The 21,803-nt window shown below is 41.4% G+C and overlaps 3 protein-coding genes across 8 annotated transcripts in view; 2 read left to right on the top strand and 1 right to left on the bottom strand.

Annotated features, from left to right (window-relative positions):
- The window catches only part of RASSF6 (Ras association domain family member 6), a 67,528-nt gene that overhangs the window by 37,321 nt on the left and 8,404 nt on the right, over positions 1-21,803 (bottom strand). The window contains exons 2-5 of one of the 6 annotated variants that reach the window (XM_086890942.1): positions 18,313-18,402; positions 16,584-16,659; positions 968-1,037; positions 207-286 (exon numbers count right to left, since the gene is read on the bottom strand). The gene's annotated coding sequence lies outside the window, so the exon portion shown is untranslated. Of the gene's footprint in view, positions 1-206; positions 287-967; positions 1,038-16,583; positions 18,403-21,803 lie in introns of those variants that run through there. The other 5 variants (XM_086890941.1, XM_086890940.1, XM_086890943.1 and 2 more) reach the window with 5 other exon arrangements.
- Positions 3,194-6,054, top strand: LOC111929465 (interleukin-8-like). The gene is made up of 4 exons (XM_023927054.2): positions 3,194-3,331; positions 3,963-4,101; positions 5,062-5,145; positions 5,754-6,054. The coding sequence occupies exons 1-4, from the start codon at positions 3,268-3,270 to the stop codon at positions 5,851-5,853; spliced, it is 387 nt and encodes a 128-aa protein (XP_023782822.2). The 5' UTR covers positions 3,194-3,267; the 3' UTR covers positions 5,854-6,054.
- Positions 11,441-14,749, top strand: LOC111929466 (interleukin-8). The gene is made up of 4 exons (XM_023927055.2): positions 11,441-11,619; positions 12,399-12,534; positions 13,280-13,363; positions 13,922-14,749. The coding sequence occupies exons 1-4, from the start codon at positions 11,559-11,561 to the stop codon at positions 13,950-13,952; spliced, it is 312 nt and encodes a 103-aa protein (XP_023782823.1). The 5' UTR covers positions 11,441-11,558; the 3' UTR covers positions 13,953-14,749.

The following is a 21,803-nucleotide window of genomic DNA, read 5'->3' as shown; positions in this document are numbered from 1 at the left end:
TTAAAACTAATGGCATACAGATAAGCGAGGGGAAAATCAGGCTTCAATTGTCAAGTGAATTGTCAAATTATGGAAATTCACTGATACTGAATCCTTTTGGGAATGTTATGATGTGCCAGTGTCCCTTGGGTTCTGTCACGGCTTTTCAGGGGCTTGGGCACAGAAGCGCAAAGTGGTGGGTTTCAGCTGACACCAGCTAGTCTTACCTGTTGTATGGTTGATTTTTAATAGCTTCCTTTTCCATCTTCTTTCTTTCCAGGGCCAACAGCAAATCTGAGACAGTGTCCTAAAACAAAGAAGAAAAATGTCCTGACCCCTCCAGCAAGGCAAAAATAAGGAAGACACGCACCCGGCTTCTGACAGCTCACCTCCTCCTGCCTCCTACATTCACAATGTCACAGCGTTCAGAATATCTATTCCCCAGTTTGTAGTTAGTTGACAAGAGTGCTTTTAGTCTTTTAAATAGGTCTCATTATGTAGGAAAGAAACCACTGCCACGTCAACAAGAAGGCAGAAAAAGTGGCTTGTGAAGGAATATGGAGATGATTCTGGAATAATTTTTGCTAAACACAGCTGGAAGAGTGCAGTGTGTGCCCAGCAGAGCTTTCACTAAATGACTCCTTCCCTTTTTGCTAACAGTTTAGGAAAAGACCAGCAATAACCTCCCCTGCAAAACATGGACAACTAACTTCAATTGTACCTGGATCACCGCCACTCACAGCGGGCAACTGGCTGAAGAGGGGAGCTCCCAGAATTAACATGTCAAAATTCAAATACATCAGGTTCTGTGTCATCATTTTCAAGATATTATTTATTGTGAATGTAGTGTTGTGAAGGTATAAGCATATATTTTAATGCCATCTTTTGGCTAGAAAAAAAAAAACTTTACTTATTTATAAAATATTTATTTATTTATTTATTTATCTTTCTATTTATTTATTTATTGAAGATTTTTATGTTTACGTACCTAATAAATGCTCATTGAAATGTTTTCACTTCAATATTGATAGTTATTCATTTTTTGTTGGAACAGCAAACTGAAAAATAGAAGAAGCATTTTCTTTCAGTTTGTATCACATAATGGGTTCCCAGAAGGGCAACGTGGGGATCTGAGTTAAAAATTAAAACAGCAAATTGTTGCCTCTGTAAAGTGTAGATAATTCAGAATCAGAGGAATTGTGGAAGTTATCTACTTTCTTCCTCTTTTCTTGTCTTAGACTCAGTGTTTTCAGAAGTCTGGACGATAAAACTCCCAGCTAGTAATGAACAAATATTGGTTAGTCACAGAAATTGCAAGGCCATAGCAGTGTGGTGCTCTGACAGCACGGCAGCTGAGAACAAGGCAACGAACAAGGGTTTGGTTAACTTAAATAAACAGGGAAATCTGATAAACGTTAAGGAAGTCACAGAGCATCCTCCCTAATTCCAGTCAGGAGGGAGGACCACACCAGAGGAAATCCTAAGAAAGAGAGCTCCATTTATATGGCCTCACATCTACCTGTAGCACAGCAATTTACAGAGGAATGTTGAAATTTGAGCAGCGAACACTTGACAAGTGGGCAAGTCGAGCAAATATTTTGATATTTGTTTAGGTTTGGCCTTTTCCAACAAGGAGCCATTCCATGGTCTGCACAATCAGTTCATGTTTGCTCATGGTGCAAGACATAAGGGGTGTTTTGGCAGTGTTTGAGCAAGTTCTTGTGCAAGAGGATAACTATTCTGACCACACTTTGCTCCCTGCCCCACCGCATAGCCTGCCAGACCTTCGAATGGGAAGGAGTCAAAGTTTCTCAAGGAGACAGGTTTTGTTCAGACTTGTCTTACAAGTATAAGCCTTCCTGCTTCCCGAGGGATTTTTATAAGCTACCTTCTTTCAGAGATGCAATTTGGAGGTGAGGATGTTGCAAGTTTCAGCCAAGAGTGGGGAGAGGTTGGGAAGGACCACTCTATCTGCACAGCCATAAAAGTAAGGGTGTATCCCAAAGGACTGGCATCAGTCCTTTACATTTAGTGTAATACAGATACATGTAACCTTTGCCACCAGCAGGATCCCAGTCAGGTTATTGGGAGCTGAACCATGGCCATGAAAGAGCTTTTCCCATCAGTTTTTGTGTCCAAAATGGCCCAAAGTAGCTGTACTTGTAGGACCCCGGGCAGGGCATCTGCACTGTCCTCTCTGTAGGCTCTTTGGTTAGATGTGATTCCAAGGGTAGAAATGATAACATATCACATCTCTGTTCTGTGTGCAGCCACAGAACACCTTCCTTAGAAATACAACAGCCATCCTCATGCTCCCAGAAATGTGTTTCAGTGCTCTTGGAGACTGCTAGAAGTGCTGTGGCTCTTCCAACTTGGTGTCTACCTTCACCAGACTTCTTCCTTGTCTAGAAGTGGCTTATGACGTGTTTGTCTACTGCCTTTAACACCTGTGATTATTTTAAATGCACTAGGTTAGAAAGAAAAACAAGCAACTTCTTAAGGGCTTATTTTAACCACGTATCATTACAGCCCTTACTGCCAGATACTTTCTCCTTTCATATTCTGAACAGATGAAAGTTTCAGAGGAGCTTAAAGTGACTTTGGTGGCAATGTCACTCAGTCCTTTTAAGCTCATCATTTCCTGCTTAATGACTAGAGAGACTTTTCAGTACAGAACAAAGCATCTAAATCCCTTTAGCCAAACTGAAAAAGACTAAATCCTTTCAAGAACAAGAGAAACTAGTTGTGTCTTGTCTTCATAAGACACTGACTAAATAACTTTGTCAGATTCATATCGAAATAAAGTGTGTAAGATTGGGACAAAGAATTCTTGTCATTATGCTGGGTAAATGTTTTTGCACAAGACACTTAAGCATGATGCGAAGAGCTGAACGAAAAATCTATATTCACAGAGGAGGGAGAAAGTCCCTTTTTGGCTCAGAGGGATGTCTGGCAATGTTGTATGGATTTCCAAATGCAAGCTTAGCATTGCCGGCTAAAGCCAATATCCCTTGAAGAAGTGCAAACAGAAAGTGATGGAAAACAATAACCATTTCAAGAATAATTGAAAATACACAGCAGCAAAAGCCAGGGAAATTTGAAGTGCCACCCGATGGGCTGTGCAGAGGTTTAGATTTCTTGTGCAACACTCTCATGTGCTAGGAAACCTGCATGTGCAGAACCCACCTCTCAGCACTCAGGCTGCTGGGAGCGCACCTTTCAGGTATAAAACCCGATGGGAAACAGCACCAGAGCGGGACCTCTGTCAAGAAGAAAAAGTGCGCAGCAATGGATGGCAAATCTGTTGCTGTCACTTTGGTTCTCTACTTGGTCTCAATGGCAGGGTCAGAAGGTAAGAAAATTATTTCTTTAAACTCATGGAAGAAATTAATGAGTACACACATGCAGATTCAAGTGGGCTTACATTATGGCTTACTTGATGGCTTTTTGCAAGAGAAATACATCCTCAGTAAACTGTCATTCAGGAGTAAAAAGGATCATTTGTACCTGTTAGGATGCTGTGGATGTTTCCAGGAGTAAAACATGCTTCTGTCTGCAAATTAGTTTATTCCTATGCCATAGTATATGCTTTTCTCTAGATTTTAATAAGTGTTTGAACTAAAACAAGACATTTTCCCCCAAAGTATGCCCATATGGCTCTTCTTTCAAAAATTACAATTTTATCCTTCTTGGTAGGCAGGTTGGTGAGCAAGAATTATCCCATTTGCAAGAAAGAATAAGGAATATGAGCAGATGATCATGGCAGAAACTTAGCAATCCAAGTGTAAATTCAAATGTGCCTGCACACCAACAGCTCTGAAAATGCTGTGTTGTGCAGATGCAGTTAATTTTATCTCAGTATCCAGCAAATCAGAGTGTCAGAGGAACAAGAATGAGGCTACAGGAGGGAATGCAGCTTGCTTCAGGGGAGCAAATAAAGAGACCGTTCACGTACCTAGACATAACAGGGTTTCGCTCCACAGGTAAGGCCCTGGAGAAGACAGATGAAAGAGGCTCCCAATGCCAGTGCATAAGCACACATTCCAAGTTCATCCCTCCCAAAACTATTCAGGATGTGAGATTAAGCCAAAGAGGACCTCACTGCAAAAACGTGGAAATCATGTAAGCACTTTTCCTAAACAGCATCTTGCTTCCTACAGGAGGAACCGACTCAACATTTCTCGTCCTATTTGCTTCTGTACTTTGAGTGGCAGGAGTCCCTAGCAAAGCCTCAGAGACATCAAGTATCAGGAGAGAGGCCTTATCTCCAAAGGAATAAGCTAATTCCCAGACAGCGTTACAAGCAGCTTCCAGACAGTATTTTATGTCTCTTTCTACTGTTATCTTACTTACGAACATCATTAGAGGGGAGAATTAGATTCGCACAACACAGGGCACAATTAATAACTTAGACAATGAAGAATCAATCAAAGATACGAGCTTGATCCTCTTGACATGAATTAAAACCATTTCCTCTGACTTGGCCTGCATGTTGCAAAGTCTGAAAGGCCCCAAGTTATTTCCCGTGTCAGAATTGCACATGGAGCATTTCCCACTTTGAGAAGTGGGGAAATTTGGATTATGCTTCACGTGGGTACAAAATAAAAGAATACAGTAAGCTTTGTTTAAAGCCACTCCTGGAACTAATCATAGAAGCAGACCAGTGCAGTCAGTAAACATAAGGGCTCTGTCAGGCTTTTATGCTTTCCCTATGCTTTCTTAAGCAAATAGTGGTAGTACAATGACACCCTCTGTGTAGCACTGCATGGCACCCCGTTCCACCTCACTAGGAATTGGTAATTTAAGCCAGGTTTGGTTAAATAAAGTACTTTGCAAGATAATTAAGTTCCTGAAAGATCTGCCAAAGCATGGCCAGATAGGGAACTTAAACCAAAGAGAAAATTCATTAGGCTCATTATAAGATTGCAGCATAAACACCTGTATTGACATCATTCACAGAACCCCCCAAACACCTAAGACAAAACCAAACAGGTCCTTCATCTACTGGCTAAGAGAAATTTCCAGCCATTAGAAGAGTGGGGGACACACCTGGCCTTAACTTCTCTGCTCCTTTCTCGCCAGAGCTACGCTGAAAGATGGCAGGGAAGTGTGCGTGGAACCTGCTGCGCCCTGGATCCAGCTCACTGTAAAGGCTCTGCTGGCCAGGTAAGCTGTTTCCTTTCCTAGAACACCTGCACTTAAAAGCTCAGTTTAGAGGGCTACTTAAATTCATGGCATGTAAATGTCCACCCTCCTCAGACCTTAGTAATTCCTTCCATCAGTTCTCTCTAAAGCAATATTTCTACATGCCTGAGGAGTGAAATTGTTTCCTTTGATATCCTCCTGGTGTGATAAATCACCCAAAAGGCCATGGCTATAATGCCCCTAAATCTCTGCTGAGAGGCAACACATTTCATGTATTTGACACTTCCGAAAATCAAGGTCTCAAAGACTCACTTCCCCTCCCTGGGTATAATTCAGACATGCAGCTGGCATTTCCAAGAGCTTTCACTGTTGTGGACAAGGACAGTCAAATCCCTACTTTGCACACAGGCAGACAGAAGTTCTTTTTGTAGGAGCAGTTCATGCAGGAACAGTTGTGGGTTTTGTTTTTTGGGTTTTTTTTTCTTTGCACAAATCTCAATTGGTTGGTAGAGTAAAAATAAGTCATTAATGATTCCTGAGCACTTATAGCTCTCCCTTAACTTGTATATAAATAGTAATTGTCTTTTAAATTAATTTCTGAATTTGCTTTATACTTAATCTAATTACAGGGCCAGGGACAATGCTGAGTCACCAGTCAAAGAAAAGTCAAGGAAGAATAAACCCTGGATTTCTGCAAGCATAGGAAATGAGAGAAAACATTGCTGCTGAGAATGCCATCATTTCTGATGAGAATGCCCCTCTGCTACATTACTACAGTTGATTATTTTTCTTTCCATGAGATGGTTGCTGATTCATCTTATTTTCTTTGCTGTTGCTCTCTCTAAACTCCTGTCTGTGATAGATCAAGGAGTTCAAGGTTAATGAAAGTGTTTAAGTGTTGTAGGGATGAGAATAAACAAGATGAAATGAGTTACCCTCTAAGTAGTCCTTACTTAAAGCAAAACCAGAATGGATACAATTAGCAAACACATGAATAAACACATAAGGAAGCATCTGTAGCTTTGAAGGAAGTGATCTCTTACACACTCGTTGCAGTTGTTTGAAGGTGAAAACAAGACTCTGGATGTGGCAGGTCTCACAGGTATAGTCAAACTGCCTTTCTGAAATCCTTTCACAGCCCTCACTAAACACTGGAAATAATGAGGCTCATCTATAAAGAACTGCAGAAGGACCTTAGAAGACTCACTGATTAAGCAAAAAACTACCAGGGGAAATTCCCTGCAGGAAGTAGCCAAAGTGATTGACATAGGAAAAAAAAAATACAGAAGTAATTTAAAATTATAAATCATAGAAGTAAAATACAAGTAAAATTACAGAAGTAAAACACACAGGAGAGAGATCTCGGGATGATGCTGGGTGTATGATAAGAATATCAGATCAGGGAATGAAGAGTGTTCACAAGTGACTTTAGCTAAATGGTATTTGACTGGGTGTAAGGAAGGTGCCAGCAAGCACGGGCTGATACCTAAACTACCTCCTCCTACTACCTTACTGTCTCATCAACAGTTGCAAGTCAGTGTAAGCCTCAGGGTGAAGACTGGGAGCTCAAGGCTTTCAGAAGAGAGCAGCTAAAAATAGAGAGACTACCTCACCTGTGTTGCCTCTATTTGTTGTGCTGCAGTTTCCACTCAGACAGGAAGATGCAGACAGGGAGACACGTATATACATATATACATATATATCAAGAGAAGTTTCAAAGTCATATTTCTGAAGAAAATAACACATTATTTATTTCAATATAACAGAAAGTATTAGGTCGATTTTTTTCTCCCATTTTAATTCACAGATTATTCTGAGTTGGAAGGGACCCAGAGGCATCATCAAGTCCAACTCTGACAGGAAAGGCCAATATGGGGATTGAACCTGTGATCTTGGCATTATGAGCAGCATGTTTTATCTGACACACTAAGAGACCACATTTTTTTGTTTTACAAAAAGATTTTGCAGCTTACATATATATCCTGTGTTGTTTTTCCAGAGTCCAGGGGAATGCTTTTATGGCTAAACATTAATGTTAATGTGTCAATTCCCACTGATTTATTAGACACACACGGTGAGGGTGATGGAGGACTCAAAAATGCCATGAGTGCCCTGTGGGGTTCAGTCTTGTGAGCCCCAGGGTGGGAGGTGGGGTTTGAAGTTTGACCCCCAGCAGCCCCCTGACCAAAGCAGCTCTGGACTCAGATCTGAATCCATGAGCTGACTGAACACATCCACTGTTCCTTCCTGCTGCTGCACCAGCAGGTTTTGGTGAGCAGCCAGATTTGACCTGCCCCTCAGCTTGAGATCCATTGGATCATCAAATTTACACATTACAGCTTTTATGCCAAACAGATCTCACTTATAAGAGACAGAGATGAAGGTGTGATGTGTGTTATGGCCACTGACCACTCCTGATTTAATCAGAAGTTCCTAGCACAAACTTCTTAAAACTTACCATGTGTTTCCTCCTGCCACTTCCAGGTCTTACCTGAATACTCAGAAAATGCTTCTGGCCGAGCTGATGAGAGGCAAATGCAAGTAAGCAAGAAATGCAGCCTTATAGGGCAGGTAAAGACCAGGTGCTGCTGCCTAACAATTCTCTAGGTGGACTTAGTATCTCTTCTGTTCATACCAGGTAGATAAATTTTATTTGTAGTATGTATATTTGTTAAGATTTTCTAGTATTTTATGTTAACACTACAGGTAATATTAATGCATCCTTTTCTAATATTACCTGATACCTTCTATTAATATTTTCAATACATTTTCATATTCAGTTGGAGCAAATGAAACATTTCATTTAATCCACAACAATTTTTAAAGTGGAAGCTACAATACAGAATTGACTCTTTACAAGCAGAACTGAAATATGTATCCAAAATAAATATGCAGTAGCATACTGCTGTTTTTATAAATATATGTATTAAAAGGAAAATCAGCTTAAAAGCTGTACTGCTACTTTGTGATTCCAGAGGGATTCAGGAAAGTCCAGCACTTGCTGTGATCTGACTAAGGCCACATAATCATCTATATTTAAACACCAAAGTTTGAAAAACCCCGCAAGCTGACCTAAGCCTTTCTCCTCTCCTTGCTGTAACTTCCTCCTATAGCAATTCTGATGTCTAGCAGATATTTTGCCTTTTACGTGTCTGTTCCCTAAGCTTTGCCTCATTGCAGACTTCCACAAGTGTTTGCACAACACTGGGCACAGCTTCTGAGCAGCGGAAGCCATTATTTCCCAGCTCCTGTATTTGTCCTTCAGCTCTCTGCAGCTCAAGTAGATGGCAGCTGAATGCCAAGGCCTTTGTGGGGAAAGGGAGGTGGTTTCAGAAGACAGAGTGAGATTTTCCCTGGGTACAAGAGTAGCTGGAACAGGGGACACACAGGAGGCAGGAGTTGAAAGACAGGCTGAACCCTCATTCCAGCAAAAGCTTTGCCTCCTGGGCCTCTGGGTCTCGTGTGCACGGCTTCTCAGGGGAGAGGGTGGAATTTGTCTAAAACAAGACAGATTTGTAATTTTCTCAGAGTAATGTTATCAGCCCAGGAGCTGGAGCACTCCTCTGGACCTGGAGCGACTCAAACCAGTAATGGACTGAAGCTCAGCCTCAGTCCAGTTGAATTCCCCTTAGTGTGTCCCCGGTGCAGGGGCATCCTTTGCTACATCCAAAGATTAATGAATTGCAGTCAAGATCCTAAAGGATGCCCTTTTAACTTTTGTGCTCATTAGACAAGGTGATGAGTCATGACAAACCACTAGTTTCCATCCTGTAACATGGAGAACACAAGCTATATCCTGCCTTAGAACATGGGCACGGGAGGTATTTGCTTCCTTTTCAGCAGTCTTTCAGTAACCAGGCTGTTGTGTAAGTGTTGTCTTGTTCACTGCCAGCGTGGTTGTTACAGGGTTTAGCATGGAAGGTCTCTGCTCGCGGCAGTATCAGCTCACTCAGTGACGCCATCCTTCAAAAGGAGCAGCAATTCCATTTGCACAAGTCATCTCTGATGGCTGGCAGGAAAACAAGCTGCCAGAATCCCATCATGGATTTGCAGTTCCCATGACAAAAGCCTGGATGAGATCCTGGGCGCAGTGCTTAAGAGATGTAGGGAGAACTTGGGCAAAACATGGCACTCCCAGAAATGCAGCTTAGGAGTGCCAGGCCTTTGGGCTTGATCTCATGCCTCGAAGTTTTCACGCCTCAGTTGTCTCTCTCACTCCCCCTTCACACAGCCCCAATGAAACTGTAACATTGGTAGAAAAGTGCAGGGATTTATATTCCATTACAAACATCCTGCTCTTTTAGACAGATACTCACTCTTAGTTCAGGGGCAAGGGCCCATCATAGGTGGAGCAGCCTCTTGGCTTCACTTCTGCCCTGGGGATTTCTCTGGATCCGTTACTGCCAGACGCAGGAAATAGCTGAGCCTGGTGGTCAGGAGCACAAGCACTCACTGATTTCACTTGGGGATTTGAAGGGGAATTCTCTCTTTTTTCCTCAGGTATTAATAACATTTCAGCACACAGCAAAATTATGTAATAAGGCTGCAAATAGTAACTAAGAAAAGTTAGGGATCTCTAATCAAATGTTTATTTAACCTCTGTGTGTGTGCACACGTATGTGGAGACACAGAGAGAAATCAAAAGGAAAGAAAACAGCAAAACCTTCCAAGTGAGCTGGTTAAAACTCCAGCCTCTATAACCTGGCACCAGTGAAACCACACATTAATATAACACAACATATACATCATAATAGAACATAAACAATAAAACATAACCCTAAGTTCCTAGCAGAACCCTCTCCCGGCTCACAGCTTCAGAGAACTACATGTATTTTTCACTGAAGTTCTCTAGGGGACACAGCTGAGGAGCAGCATTGCCAGGAGTCAGAATCAGTATCTTTTGTCAACTCAGTATCAGGTAGGAGAGACAAAGCTGCTGGATCTTTTCCTGGGACAGCCCACAAAGCAATGGTAAACAAATGAGTTTTTATCAACAAGTTCCTTTTATCAAGTTAATGACAAGTGGTACACAGGAAACTAAAATAAATTACAGGAAAACTGTTCCATTCTTACTGTAAATAAATTGCAATGCTTTACATGCTAAAGATGATTGAGTTTTTATGAAGTCCCCAGATTTGGGGTGAAGTACCTCGTTCCATCCACAGGTCCCAAAACCACAAAGCTTTGAGTCTGAAGACAACAAGCAGCAAAAATCATCATGTCAAAAGGGTGATGCTTTTACTGCACTGAAACAGAAGGCTTTCTCCTAATCACACACATTCCAGCTGGGTTTAAAAATACAGATCTTAATTTAAGCAAAAGTTCAGCATTTGAGCCCATCTTCCCTTGGAACTGTCTCCCTTGCAAGGTATTATCTCCAGCCACAGCAAATAAAAGCTCAGCAATCACTCAACAAGGTTCTTCAACAGAAAAGTCTGTACAGTGCCAGAACTCTCACTCTTGTGTTCCTTTGCTAGGACCTAGGGATGCTATCACTGAAAAAGATTTCAGAAAAGACATTACAAATGTCTGGACTTAATGGAGGAAACAAAATGAGTTGTGTCCAGCAGGTCATGCTGTTTAGTTTGCATATAAAGCTTCCTCTGTTTATCATTCATTATGATACACATATCATTATCAATCATACACATTTCATGTGTAACATGAAAAGTACAGGTATGATTTTCAAATCCATTCAGAATTCAATGTCTGCTTTCCACAGAAAGCTTTGATTACTGCAGAGTCAATTCTTTACTAGACACAAAGAATTAGTGACGAGTTTACTTTGTGTCATGCTCCTTGAACAGAGTTAAAAAAATAACTAAAATGAGAATCTTTTATGCCAAAATAATGCTGAGGTAAAATCCTGACCTAGTAAAGAGCTTCTCAGTAATTTCAGCACTGCCTGAATTCCACTCTGGTGGCTTATATCAGGTAAGCAGAAGCTGTCACTCTAAGTGGGAGTAAGAAATTTAGTATCTCAAGTATAGACCTGAAATATCTACGAAGAACAGTTGTAACATTGAAGAAAATAATAAGTGATAACATAAATGTAATTGAATCCATTCTAAAGTTGTGTTATTAAACACGGATACGCTTTAGAAAAAGCACAAAACTTACAAGTCTATTGGAATAATTGGAATGTGTGACTATCATAGATATATTTTAATAAATTAATACATTGTATCACTATCTGCAGAATAATTCCTCGTCATCTAGGAAGAAGTTTCACAACAGTCATGTGACTCATTTTTACTGCAACTGGGAAATTCCTCTAACGCAATCTCCATGCCAGCAGAGTACAGAGGCTGGGCACAAAACCATATATAAGCAGGGACCAACAATCCTCACACACAGCAGGAATCAGCGATCCTTTGGGACTCGTGCTCACAGAACTAGACCTAAACAACCCAGCGAAAAACTCCTGTCCAACCATGAACGGCAAACTCGTAGCTGTCCTGGCTCTTTTCCTGATCTCAGCAGCTGTGTCTCAAGGTAAGTAAAGCTTTCCAAAGTCCCCTTGGCTGCAGTTTTGCCGAGGCATTAACTGAGCTGCTTGTCCTTGCAGAGTAGCTTTCTATTTGTCTCACTGAATTAGCCTCTTTTGAGAGATTTTCAGCATCTCTCTTCAGTCAGAAATCTACCATTGTAAACCTTGGACTGAAGAGCTACTGACATCTTGTGGGAAAAATTTTAAGGATGCAGTTTGCATTCGTTTCTGTTTTAATTGCAGTGTATGTGGCTACAGAGGTTCTTCTGTGGTTAAGAGACAGATTTTTGATCTGAAGTATTTTAATGTATCTCTCCCTTCCCACACAAATAACAGTTTATCATGTTTGTCGCTTGGTGGTCATGCCACCTCAAGCAAGTAATCCACAGTTGGAAAGGGAGAGCAAGCAATAAGAACACAGAAACACGGGCAAACCTCCAATTAATGAACAAGTGCAGGGCTCTGTCTTTTGCAGAGTGGCCACATTTTTTGATCCAGATATTAAAGCAATGCAATTAACCATACTGTGTAGTCAGTAGGGTTAGTAACCACAAAATATGTGGGTTCAGTTTTAAAAGATTTGTTAATTTAGTTTCCAATATACTTGGGCATCAGCTCCCCTGAAACCTAAGTAACCCTCCCTATAACATGAGGATTTAGGCAGCTTGGACAAATGCAATGTTTTAAGTGAGAATGTTGTGACAAAAGAACAGCTGTGCTTTATGTCTGATACACTGACCATCAGAGCACTTGTCAAACCCCCATCTGCCTTTTCTGCTCACAGGTAGGACCCTGGCAAGGATGGGAACCGAGCTCCGGTGCCAGTGCATAGCCACTCACTCCAGGTTCATTCCCCCGAAATCCATTCAAGATGTGAAGCTGACACAGAGCGGCCCCCACTGCAAGAATGTTGAAGTCATGTAAGTAGCTCTGCAAGAGGTTCCTTCCTCTTCCCCTGCACTGCTGCTGGGCTTTTAGGCTTCACACTTACCACAGTCAGCATGATGAACTCACGCAGTCAGACTTGGTTTTTATTTTGGGCGAGATGGTTTTAAGTGCAACACCATGTTTTCCACCATCTCCATGGCCTTATATACTCCTGAAATGACCACTGTTTATTTATCAGGGGACATATTAAGCATTCCTAGTAGCAGAACGTGAATTTCATGGACTTGTCAGCTCTTAGTACACAAGGTAATGCTGTAGTTTGAATCCTGCATTTAATAGGCAGGCAGTCTCAAGGACAAAACTAAATTCCAACAAGCAGATTTAGTGAAACAATGAACCAGCCTAGCCTGGTCTGAACAGCACAAAGGCACCAAAATGTTAAAATCCTTATTCTGCACAAACACCTTTTCACCACTGTTTCACAGTTTCAATCATTGTGTAAGAAAGCTTTAGTAGTATAAACAAATCCAAAGCAAGTATTCATATATAGAGGGATTTTTGGGAATGTGTGACTGCTTTGAGAGCAGACACAGAGACTCACACAATTCTGGATAGTTCAGGTCTCCTCAGCTGTGTAACACACAAAATAAAACAGCCAAGTCTAACCTAGTTGGGATGAATTTATACTATGTGATCTAAAAATGCCAGATCATGTTCTGTGAGTGAAACAAATCTGTGTAGTAGTTTCCTGACTTTTCTTTATTCCCTGTTTTGCAGAGCTACTCTGAAGGACGGCAGAGAGGTGTGCTTGGAGCCCACTGCTCCCTGGGTACAGCTGATTGTAAAGGCAATTCTGGCCAAGTAAGTCCCATTCCCTCTCTCTCTGGGCAGCTGAGTGGCAAACCTCCCAGAAAAAGCCAGTGATAGTTCCCATTCTTTCTTAATCACAGTTAAAGAACAGGGAAGCTTCCTGCTTAATTATAGGATCAGTCTTAGTTATTCCGACTGTGCTTCAGGGTCCTTGCTCAAGCTGTTATGTCAGTACAAAACGTCTGAGTACCAGCAACTCCATCTGCAGGGAAGCACAGGAGTGTTTGTCTCCCTTGGAAAAAAAAAGCTTTAAAAAGTCACTTTCCCCTTACTTAGTTGCTAATTTTGAGCTAATGAGTTTCTTGCTGCGAGTAACCCCAGAAGCTCCCAGCTGGGAGCAGACATGTAGAGTTTTCCCAGCTGGGCACCAGACATGCACACACTTGGATTTCAGTAGTTGCTTTTGAAACATCAGCTTTATTCTCTCTGTGCTTCAAGATAGGACAGAGAACTGGAAATAGCCCCTGCATCCAAAATTGTTAATGCAATGCTAAGCAGTGGTGTCTTGAACCTTCTTTTAAATTATCCTCTTCCCTCACCTCTTAACAGGGCTCAACAAAATTCTGACTCTCCTGTCTAAGAAACACCGGGACAGAAAAAAATCCAGGAACTGCTTCTGCTCCTCTGTCAAGGGAAATGTTTGGGAAGAGCATCATTCAAGCAGTGCACCATCTTCCACATCCTGCATCGGTGTTATCATGTTAATTATGGATGGTTTTATTTATTTATCTATTTATTTAACCGTGTGTATTTAATGAAGTCTTTCACAATGGTCAGTGGTGTCCGTGGGACATGCTGCCCACGGCACTGAAGGAAGAGTGGTTTGCCGAAGGAGATTGAGAACCCTTGGCAGCCACTTGAGCCAAGCATATGCAGTGAGGTGCAATGCACCTGCAGCACAGCTTATTTACACTAAGCCTGATCATTTTGCTATGTCACCAGCAAACTGATGAATCCTCCTGCTCCCCTGGAGTGCACCAGTATGTTGTGTCAACAACAGCTTTCTGAAGCACGGTCAGCCTGTGGCCAGACTGTGAACTGTAACGTCTAACTTGAAAAACCTAACCTACAGAACGTGTAAGACTGTATTTGGTATTTATGTATTGTGATTTCCATGGTATTTATAAATTTATTTATTGAGCACTTTCTATGTAAGACAGAAAATAATTATAATTTATTTAATTTCTACTGGGTTTTTCATTCCTCCTATTCATTTCTGGAGAAATATTCACAATCTTATTACTCTGTACTTGATTGCATTTTTAATTAGCTACTGCATCAGCTAATGGAAAAATACTGCATTTTACATAAATTAGAGTTTGATTGTGAGAGTGCAATTATTCCTATAAATGTACTATTAAAAGTTTTATATATAATTTTTTTTTTGTTATGTGTTTGATCTTTTAAATTTTCATTTGCTTTATTTGAAAATTTGGCCTAATTTTTGCCAGCCTGATTTCTGAAACTGAAAAGAAAATTTTTTAATCCATGGTACCATAACTCCCCCTGTTATGGTAACCTGGCACTCCCGACTACACTAACAGACTCTTAGGGTAGGGTACGTGGCTCACTGTCCTCTTTTCAGGCTGTTCCAAATCCATGGGGACTGGTGGGCTCTGGGGCAAGGCCCCTTCTTTAATTCCCTTGCAGATAAAGGAGTTTTACCCCCAGCTGCCTAAACACTGCTAAGTGTCCACTTCAGCCCCACAGCTGTAATTTTTTATTACAACAAAAGGCCACTATCTGACCACTGAAATGGGGACTTGCGACCTTTACTTTGGACACCCAAAGAGCAAGCACTTGTCCTGGTGCAAAAACTGTTTCCTATTCTGATCCCTGAAATGCAGGGTACTGACCACATGCCTGCCTCTCTTAAAAATCTTCCAGAAGGAAACAGGGAATAAGAGAGAAAGAGCATACGTTTGAAGACTATTGCTTTTAACTAGAGTATAAGTCTTTGTTTGAGGGCTGCACATTTCTATTTCATTTTTCTCTACAATCTAGATATTAATAAAACAGCAGAGGGGCCTGCAGAAGCCACGGGGGAGAAGTGCACACATTGGAAACATGCAGACTGTGCAGTCAGCGTCTGTGTGCGTACATGTGCACGTCTGTGTAGTGCAGCAGGCAGCCGTGATTAAGGGTCAGGACATTTGCACCACAGTGAAAGGATGGACCCTGAGATCTCACTGCAGCTAGCTACGTGCTCTTGTCCATCTCCTCCTTTTCCCAATCTCATGAAAGTCTCTGCTTCCCTTGGTCACTTCATTTAGTGTCTAAACTGTCCTTCTACAGGACTGTCAGAAGACCATTCCACTTTACAGCTGCCATGTGCATTTCATTTCAGTGCCCTCCACATAACGAAATGCAGCAGAGGTGTTTACATATCCTTTCTGTCCTCTGCTGTTCTCTTGGCCCCTTACTTCACCTTCCTTTCAAACCACTTTTGTTTCCTTCTTCCACCAACAGGTTCATTTAGGGGGCAGGAGAAGTGGCAGCTACCAACTGACCAAGCAATGACCTCCTGTCACTTCCCTATCCTCAAACTCCCCTTCCCATGCCTGATTTCTGGAGTCCTGCTCCTGTATGGAGAACTGCAATTTGTCCCCTCGAGTTTCTGTGGTTGCTGTCCTTGTAATAATGGAAGTATATTTCTCTCTAATGTATAAACACTGCAAACTATAGAGGAAGTCATGGGAAGAAATACTGGAAAGTCCCTGAAAAACACTTCTTAGAAGAACGGAGTATACAGACATGAGTTTCTTGGCCTCAGCTTCTGTCTGTGCTGAATATTGGCTAACATAAACATAATATTGGCTAACACAAACATCCTGGTTTTGTGTTAGGTGACAAACATAATCCATGTTCTACCTGCTTTTGATGCTTCCCATTCTAAAATGGTTGCTTTTCTTATGTTCTTAGCACACAACACGGGAGAACCCTGTTTTCCCCAGGAAAATCTCGCATAGGACGGACTTTATATTGCAGATAGGTTTCAGGCATTTATTCTTGTTTATAACGAGATATCACGAGAAACTCTACAGGAAATAGATCCTTTGGAAATGACACAAACTGCCATGGAAACTTTGGGGTCAGCACACAGGCATTTTGTTTGTGTGTGCACAAGTGAAACAAGAATTTTGCCACCTATAAAAATAAGCCTGAGATTTCTGCTGCTGAAAACTGTCATGAAAACTGACTTTAACATTACCTGCAGTTAAAATACTTCTAGGAACAGCCATTGGTGCCAGTCAGCGCAAAGACTGCTTCACAATTCCTGTAGAATTCTGGAAAGGAAGACTCTGTGGAAGAATCTGGAAGGTTATAGTTATAAACAGGCTCACTGACACTGTTTCCTCTACCCTTCCATGAAACAGGCAGCAGTGTGACATCTCTACAACCTCCTGCAAGCAGATTTCAATATAGCTATGCTGAGTAACTTTTCATCCTTATGAAATATCATTTATTTTAACAAGCATCACCCTCTAATGGGTCCAATTACCTTATTCCACGGAAGCTCAAAGTCACAAGGACAGTATATTTTTTAAAGGAAAGGGTTGCAGTAGGTTTCCCAGATCCCATCTCCACCGACTCAGCCAAGGACACTGGCAGAAGTTTGAAGCAGGACTGCACCACCCAGAGTGGGCATTAGCAGTTCCAGTGTCAGTCTGTCCATCTCTCCTATTCCTTACTAAGAGGATGGGTGAGCTGAGCAAAATCTAATCTTTTTATCCTTTGCAGAAAACTTTTTCACACATAGACACCCTGTGAAAATCTGTGGAATTAAGAAGTTGTTAGGCAAGTGGCTTGAGAGCATGTTTGGACCCAGTTAATCAACTTTCCTCCAAAGAAACCTTCAGTTTTTGAGAAGGAGAGTTAAGCAGCTTTTGTGACTCAGCTAAATACAAAATGCCAGAATTCCAAAAATAATATTTAAGCATTGAAGTAACATTTACACTGCACTCCTAAGATTCATGATTTCTAGCTTTTTTTCCTTGCAATAATTTTCCAGAATGATGAAAGCTTCATAGCTCATAAGAGAAGCAAATGAAGAAGAAAAGTCCACCCTCGTAGCCTGATTTTTTTATTAAAGATGTACATTACATGTCTGCACAGAAATAAGGAGACTTCAAAAATACTGACAATTCTTCTTTTCTTCTGTTTCCAACTTTTTATGAGTTTGCAAACAGAGAGGAGAATCAGAATTCAACTGTTGTGCTAAAAGCAAAATATCAATAAAATTGCAAAAGCTTGAAATACCATTTCAAGTGTGTGTGTGAAGTGTGTCTAAAGCATCAGTGGCAGATTTCGTGAACAGTGAGACAGGACATGAGAGTGAGAGCATGGACTGCAGGGGTTTCTTTTTACTTGATGCAGAACTTTGTGAAGGAATGAGAATGTGTGAGAATGAGCTAATGTGGGGGGGGGAGCAAAGCAGAGGCGCAAATGAAACAATTACAGTGTGGTTAAAGGCAAGGTTTCTAATTGAAAGCCAGCAGCTATTAGCAGGTACTCAGAAAAGCACAGCCACCTGCCACAGCAGCAGATAATCATGAGAAACAGAGGAGGGACTCCTGTTCTCCCTTTGGCCAGGCTTTTACAAAAGTATAAAGTAAAGGAGAAGCAAGATACAGTAAGCTCAGAAAAGGACCAAAGAGCAGAACTTGAAACACCCCCTGCCATCTCTTGCTCTTACTGAAAAGTAAGAGTTTGTCCATGCAGGTGTCAGACCTCTGTGTGAAAGGCACTTATACACTCAGTACAAACAGTGAAGAAAGAGCATGTGACTTATCAAAAAACCTGATTCTGTGAAAGCTTTGTGTTTGACTTACCAAAAACCAATAAAGGAATGCACTGCCACCTGGCTGATTCATTGCTGAGCCAGATGTTGCCATCAGCAGACCAAAACCAAGCCAACAGATACCCCCTTGCTGACTTACCATATCCCTGTAGTCAAAATTCCATCAGATCCTCATTCTCTGCTTTCTTCTCTGCTTGGTACCTCACCTCTGACAGCAAAGCCCGTCATTCTGCGAAAGAAATTTACGCAAGCACTGTTCACCGTGATGGCAACCTCAAGGAGAAGAGCCAAAGAAAACAGGCTTTGCTGTGGCTGGTTCGTATTGAACACTGCAGCTTCACCCACTCCTTGTCATCACCAAGGAAAACCCAAGTGGTTTTTGCATACACAGATCTTACACCTAAGTCAGCAGGAGACTCAGCTGAGGAAGGAACATGGGGAAGAGCCATCAATCTACCTGCACACACCTGACCTGTGTCATTTCCATATCGAAAAGTTCTCACAATACTATTCCTGCTTGGAGGAAAGGATGAAGAAGAGCATGCAGTGTCTTCTGATCCTAAAATGACTATTAAAAAAGAAGAAAATGTATGAAAAGTACCCTGTACAGTTTGTTTCAAGTGCTGTGTACCAGGAATACAAGCCAGGGCCATCCAGATGCAAAGTCTGCTGGTGTTGGAACACTGGACAGTGTTCAATGGTCCCCTAGAAAAATGAGGATTTGAGCAAACCAAAAACAACTCATTAGAAAGCAATGGTTTTGTCAAATTTAAGCTTGTTTCAAGCCCTAAGGGTAAAGTTCATCTAAATTAAACTAATCTTAGCTCACAGCAAAAGAGAATTTGGAGCTAAGCGAATTATTTTCAGTCAGTGTCCTGATCATTTTCATTTTATGGGGACTTTCACTGTTTAGAAGAAAACCAAAGGTAAAAATGTTGAATTTCAGTTAAATCAAATGTTGCTTTTTTCAGTAGCCTGTGTTCCATAGGATGCTCCTAGCTTGTTTATTCTCTCCTGCCATCTTAGTTTGCTCCTGACAGCAGCACTCACTAGCAATTTTAATTTCTTAGTTCTTAAGACAGAAAAAATGCTTTGCTTGTGTTTGTTGCCATAACTTTTAGCACAATGTGTTGGCATAGTCCTGTACCCTGCATGTATTGAACCAATTTGGAGTCACACCACCTGGAAATTTAAAAAAAGGAAGAAAAAAAAGAAAGAAATGCAAGATAATGGGGAAGATAACCACTGACAGTAAACCCAGTGGTAATCACATTTACCAAAAATGTCATCAGCATGTTTCCTCCAAACACCTCCTTCTCTAGACACCTCCCTGTAACAAGCTGAAAGGACACGTCCCTCTTGCTGCTTTGTAGGCGATTCTGGATAATTCAGTAACATTTAAGCAAATTCATAGGCATTATTTTTCCTTCCTTTCAGCAGATAGCAGTCATTTTTTGTTGCCAGGAACAATCTAATTCATTTTACAGCAGAGTCCAAATGCCCTGGGGACTGAACCTGCGCGTGGCACTCAAAGGGCTGTAAGGAAGTGTTCCCTTCGACGTCTCTGAGGGTGGAAGTCCACTACAAGGTCTTTGTTTTTCCTTCATTGCCACACAGCCAATGAAAGGAACAGACAGGATTAAAGCCTGGGTGTCATGAGAGAAGAATTCAAAGATTCAGTGATGATGCCAATGAGTGTTCCCATTTTCTTGTGGTCAGATGTCTCGTGTCACTGTTTTCCGAGTGATGCCATCGCTTTAACCAAAAGACCACAACTATCCAAAGCACACTCCCAAAAATTACTCAACTCCATTGAGTCTGAAAACTGAAATTGCCTTAAGCCATGTTGGGGGGAATGTTGATTTTAGGGCCTCTGACTAGGTTTTTTTGGGGGGTGAATAGTTCCTTTTATAAGAGACTCCTATTTTCTTTACTTCCAACTATCTGCAGATGGAAAAAAAAAAAAAAAAGTTTTTATTTCCAAGAAGCTCATTTCCAAGTTGACTGAAATCTTTTTTATCAGGCTAAAAGCATAATGATGGGAGGAATTTGTTTGCACAGCTTCTTTGAGGGGTCCCCATGGGAAATAAAGGCTTCACCACAGTTAACAATGTCCTGGTAGGGGAACTGTATTTTACTGCATATGAGCTGTTCAGCTTGAACTGAAAACATGGATTTACATTTTCAAACTGAAACAAAACCCCTGCTTTTTAAAATCAGTCTCTTGGTCATGCTCCCTGGGAGCCCAGGTATTTCTATCCACTGCTGACAGCATATCAGTAATTCTATTTCACTTCTGCCATGCTTGGGTAATACCACAGGAGCAACACTTAGCTGTTAGAGGATACGCTGTAAATAAGTGTAAATAAATGTAAAATGGATAGATTACACTGTATCAAATCTGGGCGACCCTCTGGAAAGGTTTAAGTCCTGCTGTCATATGGCAGAACCAGAATTCAACAGTTATACCTGAATTCATGTGCAAACCATACAACCAGGAGGTGCCCCAGCAAGCACAAAACCTGTCTGCAGGACCTAAGAGCCCAGAGCAAGCAATCCCTCAGTGTGCTGAGTAAAGGGTTGCTCCTGAAATTCACACAGATCCAAGGGCAAAAGCCTGCAGGCAGTTCATAGGATGAAGAGTATTTTCTGCTGCTGCTAAGTTCAGGAGGAGCTCTTTCTGCCTTTTAGAAGCTGTGATGACCTCAAAGGATTATCAACTGAACAACTGAGTGGGGGTGGAAGGAGTCACACCATCGTAATCTTTGTCCGGGATCATGCCTGCCACTAAAAAGCCTCAAGATTCTTCCCCCTCAGCAGAGGTAAGAACAAATTGCTTAAACAATTGGGTTCCAAACTCAAAATAAAGCCCCTCCTGTCCTTATATGTTAGGTGTAAAATACCAGAAGCAGTGAGTCTACCACCAGCTGCTCACTCTTTGGGAATTATATGTCCAGGAGTCCCACTAAGCAAGGTGACTTAAACTACAGTCCCTGCAGTGCCATCAATGATCTCAGAAAAGGTAAGCTGGTACCTGAAACTGAAAAACAGAGAAATGATGGCCAAACACACGGATTTCAGAGCCAAGCCATTCTATTTGCCAAGGTAATGCCTGAGTAATACAAACACATTCCTTTTATCTATCAACAGTGTGTGTGTGCGTTCACGCTCTGATTCCCAGCAGTGGGCACAGGTGAAGAACCTCTAACCCTGTGGAAGGGAAACAAAAAGACCTAAGGGTTCCTGAATGTTCAAGTTAGCTGAAGGTGCAGGAAGGCAGGCAGGAAGATACTGAGCACCATTTGCTATAGATCATTATTTTAAATGTGAATTTTCACATCTCAAAAGGCATTAAAGAAACGAGCACACAGCACACACAGATGTGTGTCACGATAGAGCTGGCAAAACAGGGTGGGGACTCTCCATGTCACAAGCTGAACAACAGGACACTTCTTACACTGGTATTATTTTCAAGGGCATACAGGCTGGAAACATTTCAAACCTTGAGAAACACACAGGGAAATTGAAGGAAATAAAACATCTGATAGATACAAAACGTACTTTGCACAAAACTGTAGCTTGAAGTCTGGTTACTGCCTCCAGCAAATATGTTTGAACTTCATGACAGAG

The sequence above is a fragment of the Cyanistes caeruleus genome, chromosome 5, assembly GCF_971803275.1.
Source record: "Cyanistes caeruleus chromosome 5, bCyaCae1.hap1.1, whole genome shotgun sequence".
Classification (NCBI taxonomy): domain Eukaryota; kingdom Metazoa; phylum Chordata; class Aves; order Passeriformes; family Paridae; genus Cyanistes; species Cyanistes caeruleus.
The sequence above is the reverse complement of the archived record's forward strand: the minus strand, read 5'-3'. Positions and strand labels throughout refer to the sequence as shown.

Coding starts and splice junctions, on each gene's coding strand:
- LOC111929465 (XM_023927054.2), top strand. CDS start 3,268: ATGGATGGCAAATCTGTTGCTGTCACTTTGGTTCTCTACTTGGTCTCA. Junction 3,332..3,962: donor CTCAATGGCAGGGTCAGAAG/GTAAGAAAATTA, acceptor TTCGCTCCACAG/GTAAGGCCCTGGAGAAGACA. Junction 5,146..5,753: donor GTAAAGGCTCTGCTGGCCAG/GTAAGCTGTTTC, acceptor ATCTAATTACAG/GGCCAGGGACAATGCTGAGT.
- LOC111929466 (XM_023927055.2), top strand. CDS start 11,559: ATGAACGGCAAACTCGTAGCTGTCCTGGCTCTTTTCCTGATCTCAGCA. Junction 12,535..13,279: donor TGCAAGAATGTTGAAGTCAT/GTAAGTAGCTCT, acceptor CCTGTTTTGCAG/AGCTACTCTGAAGGACGGCA. Junction 13,364..13,921: donor GTAAAGGCAATTCTGGCCAA/GTAAGTCCCATT, acceptor ACCTCTTAACAG/GGCTCAACAAAATTCTGACT.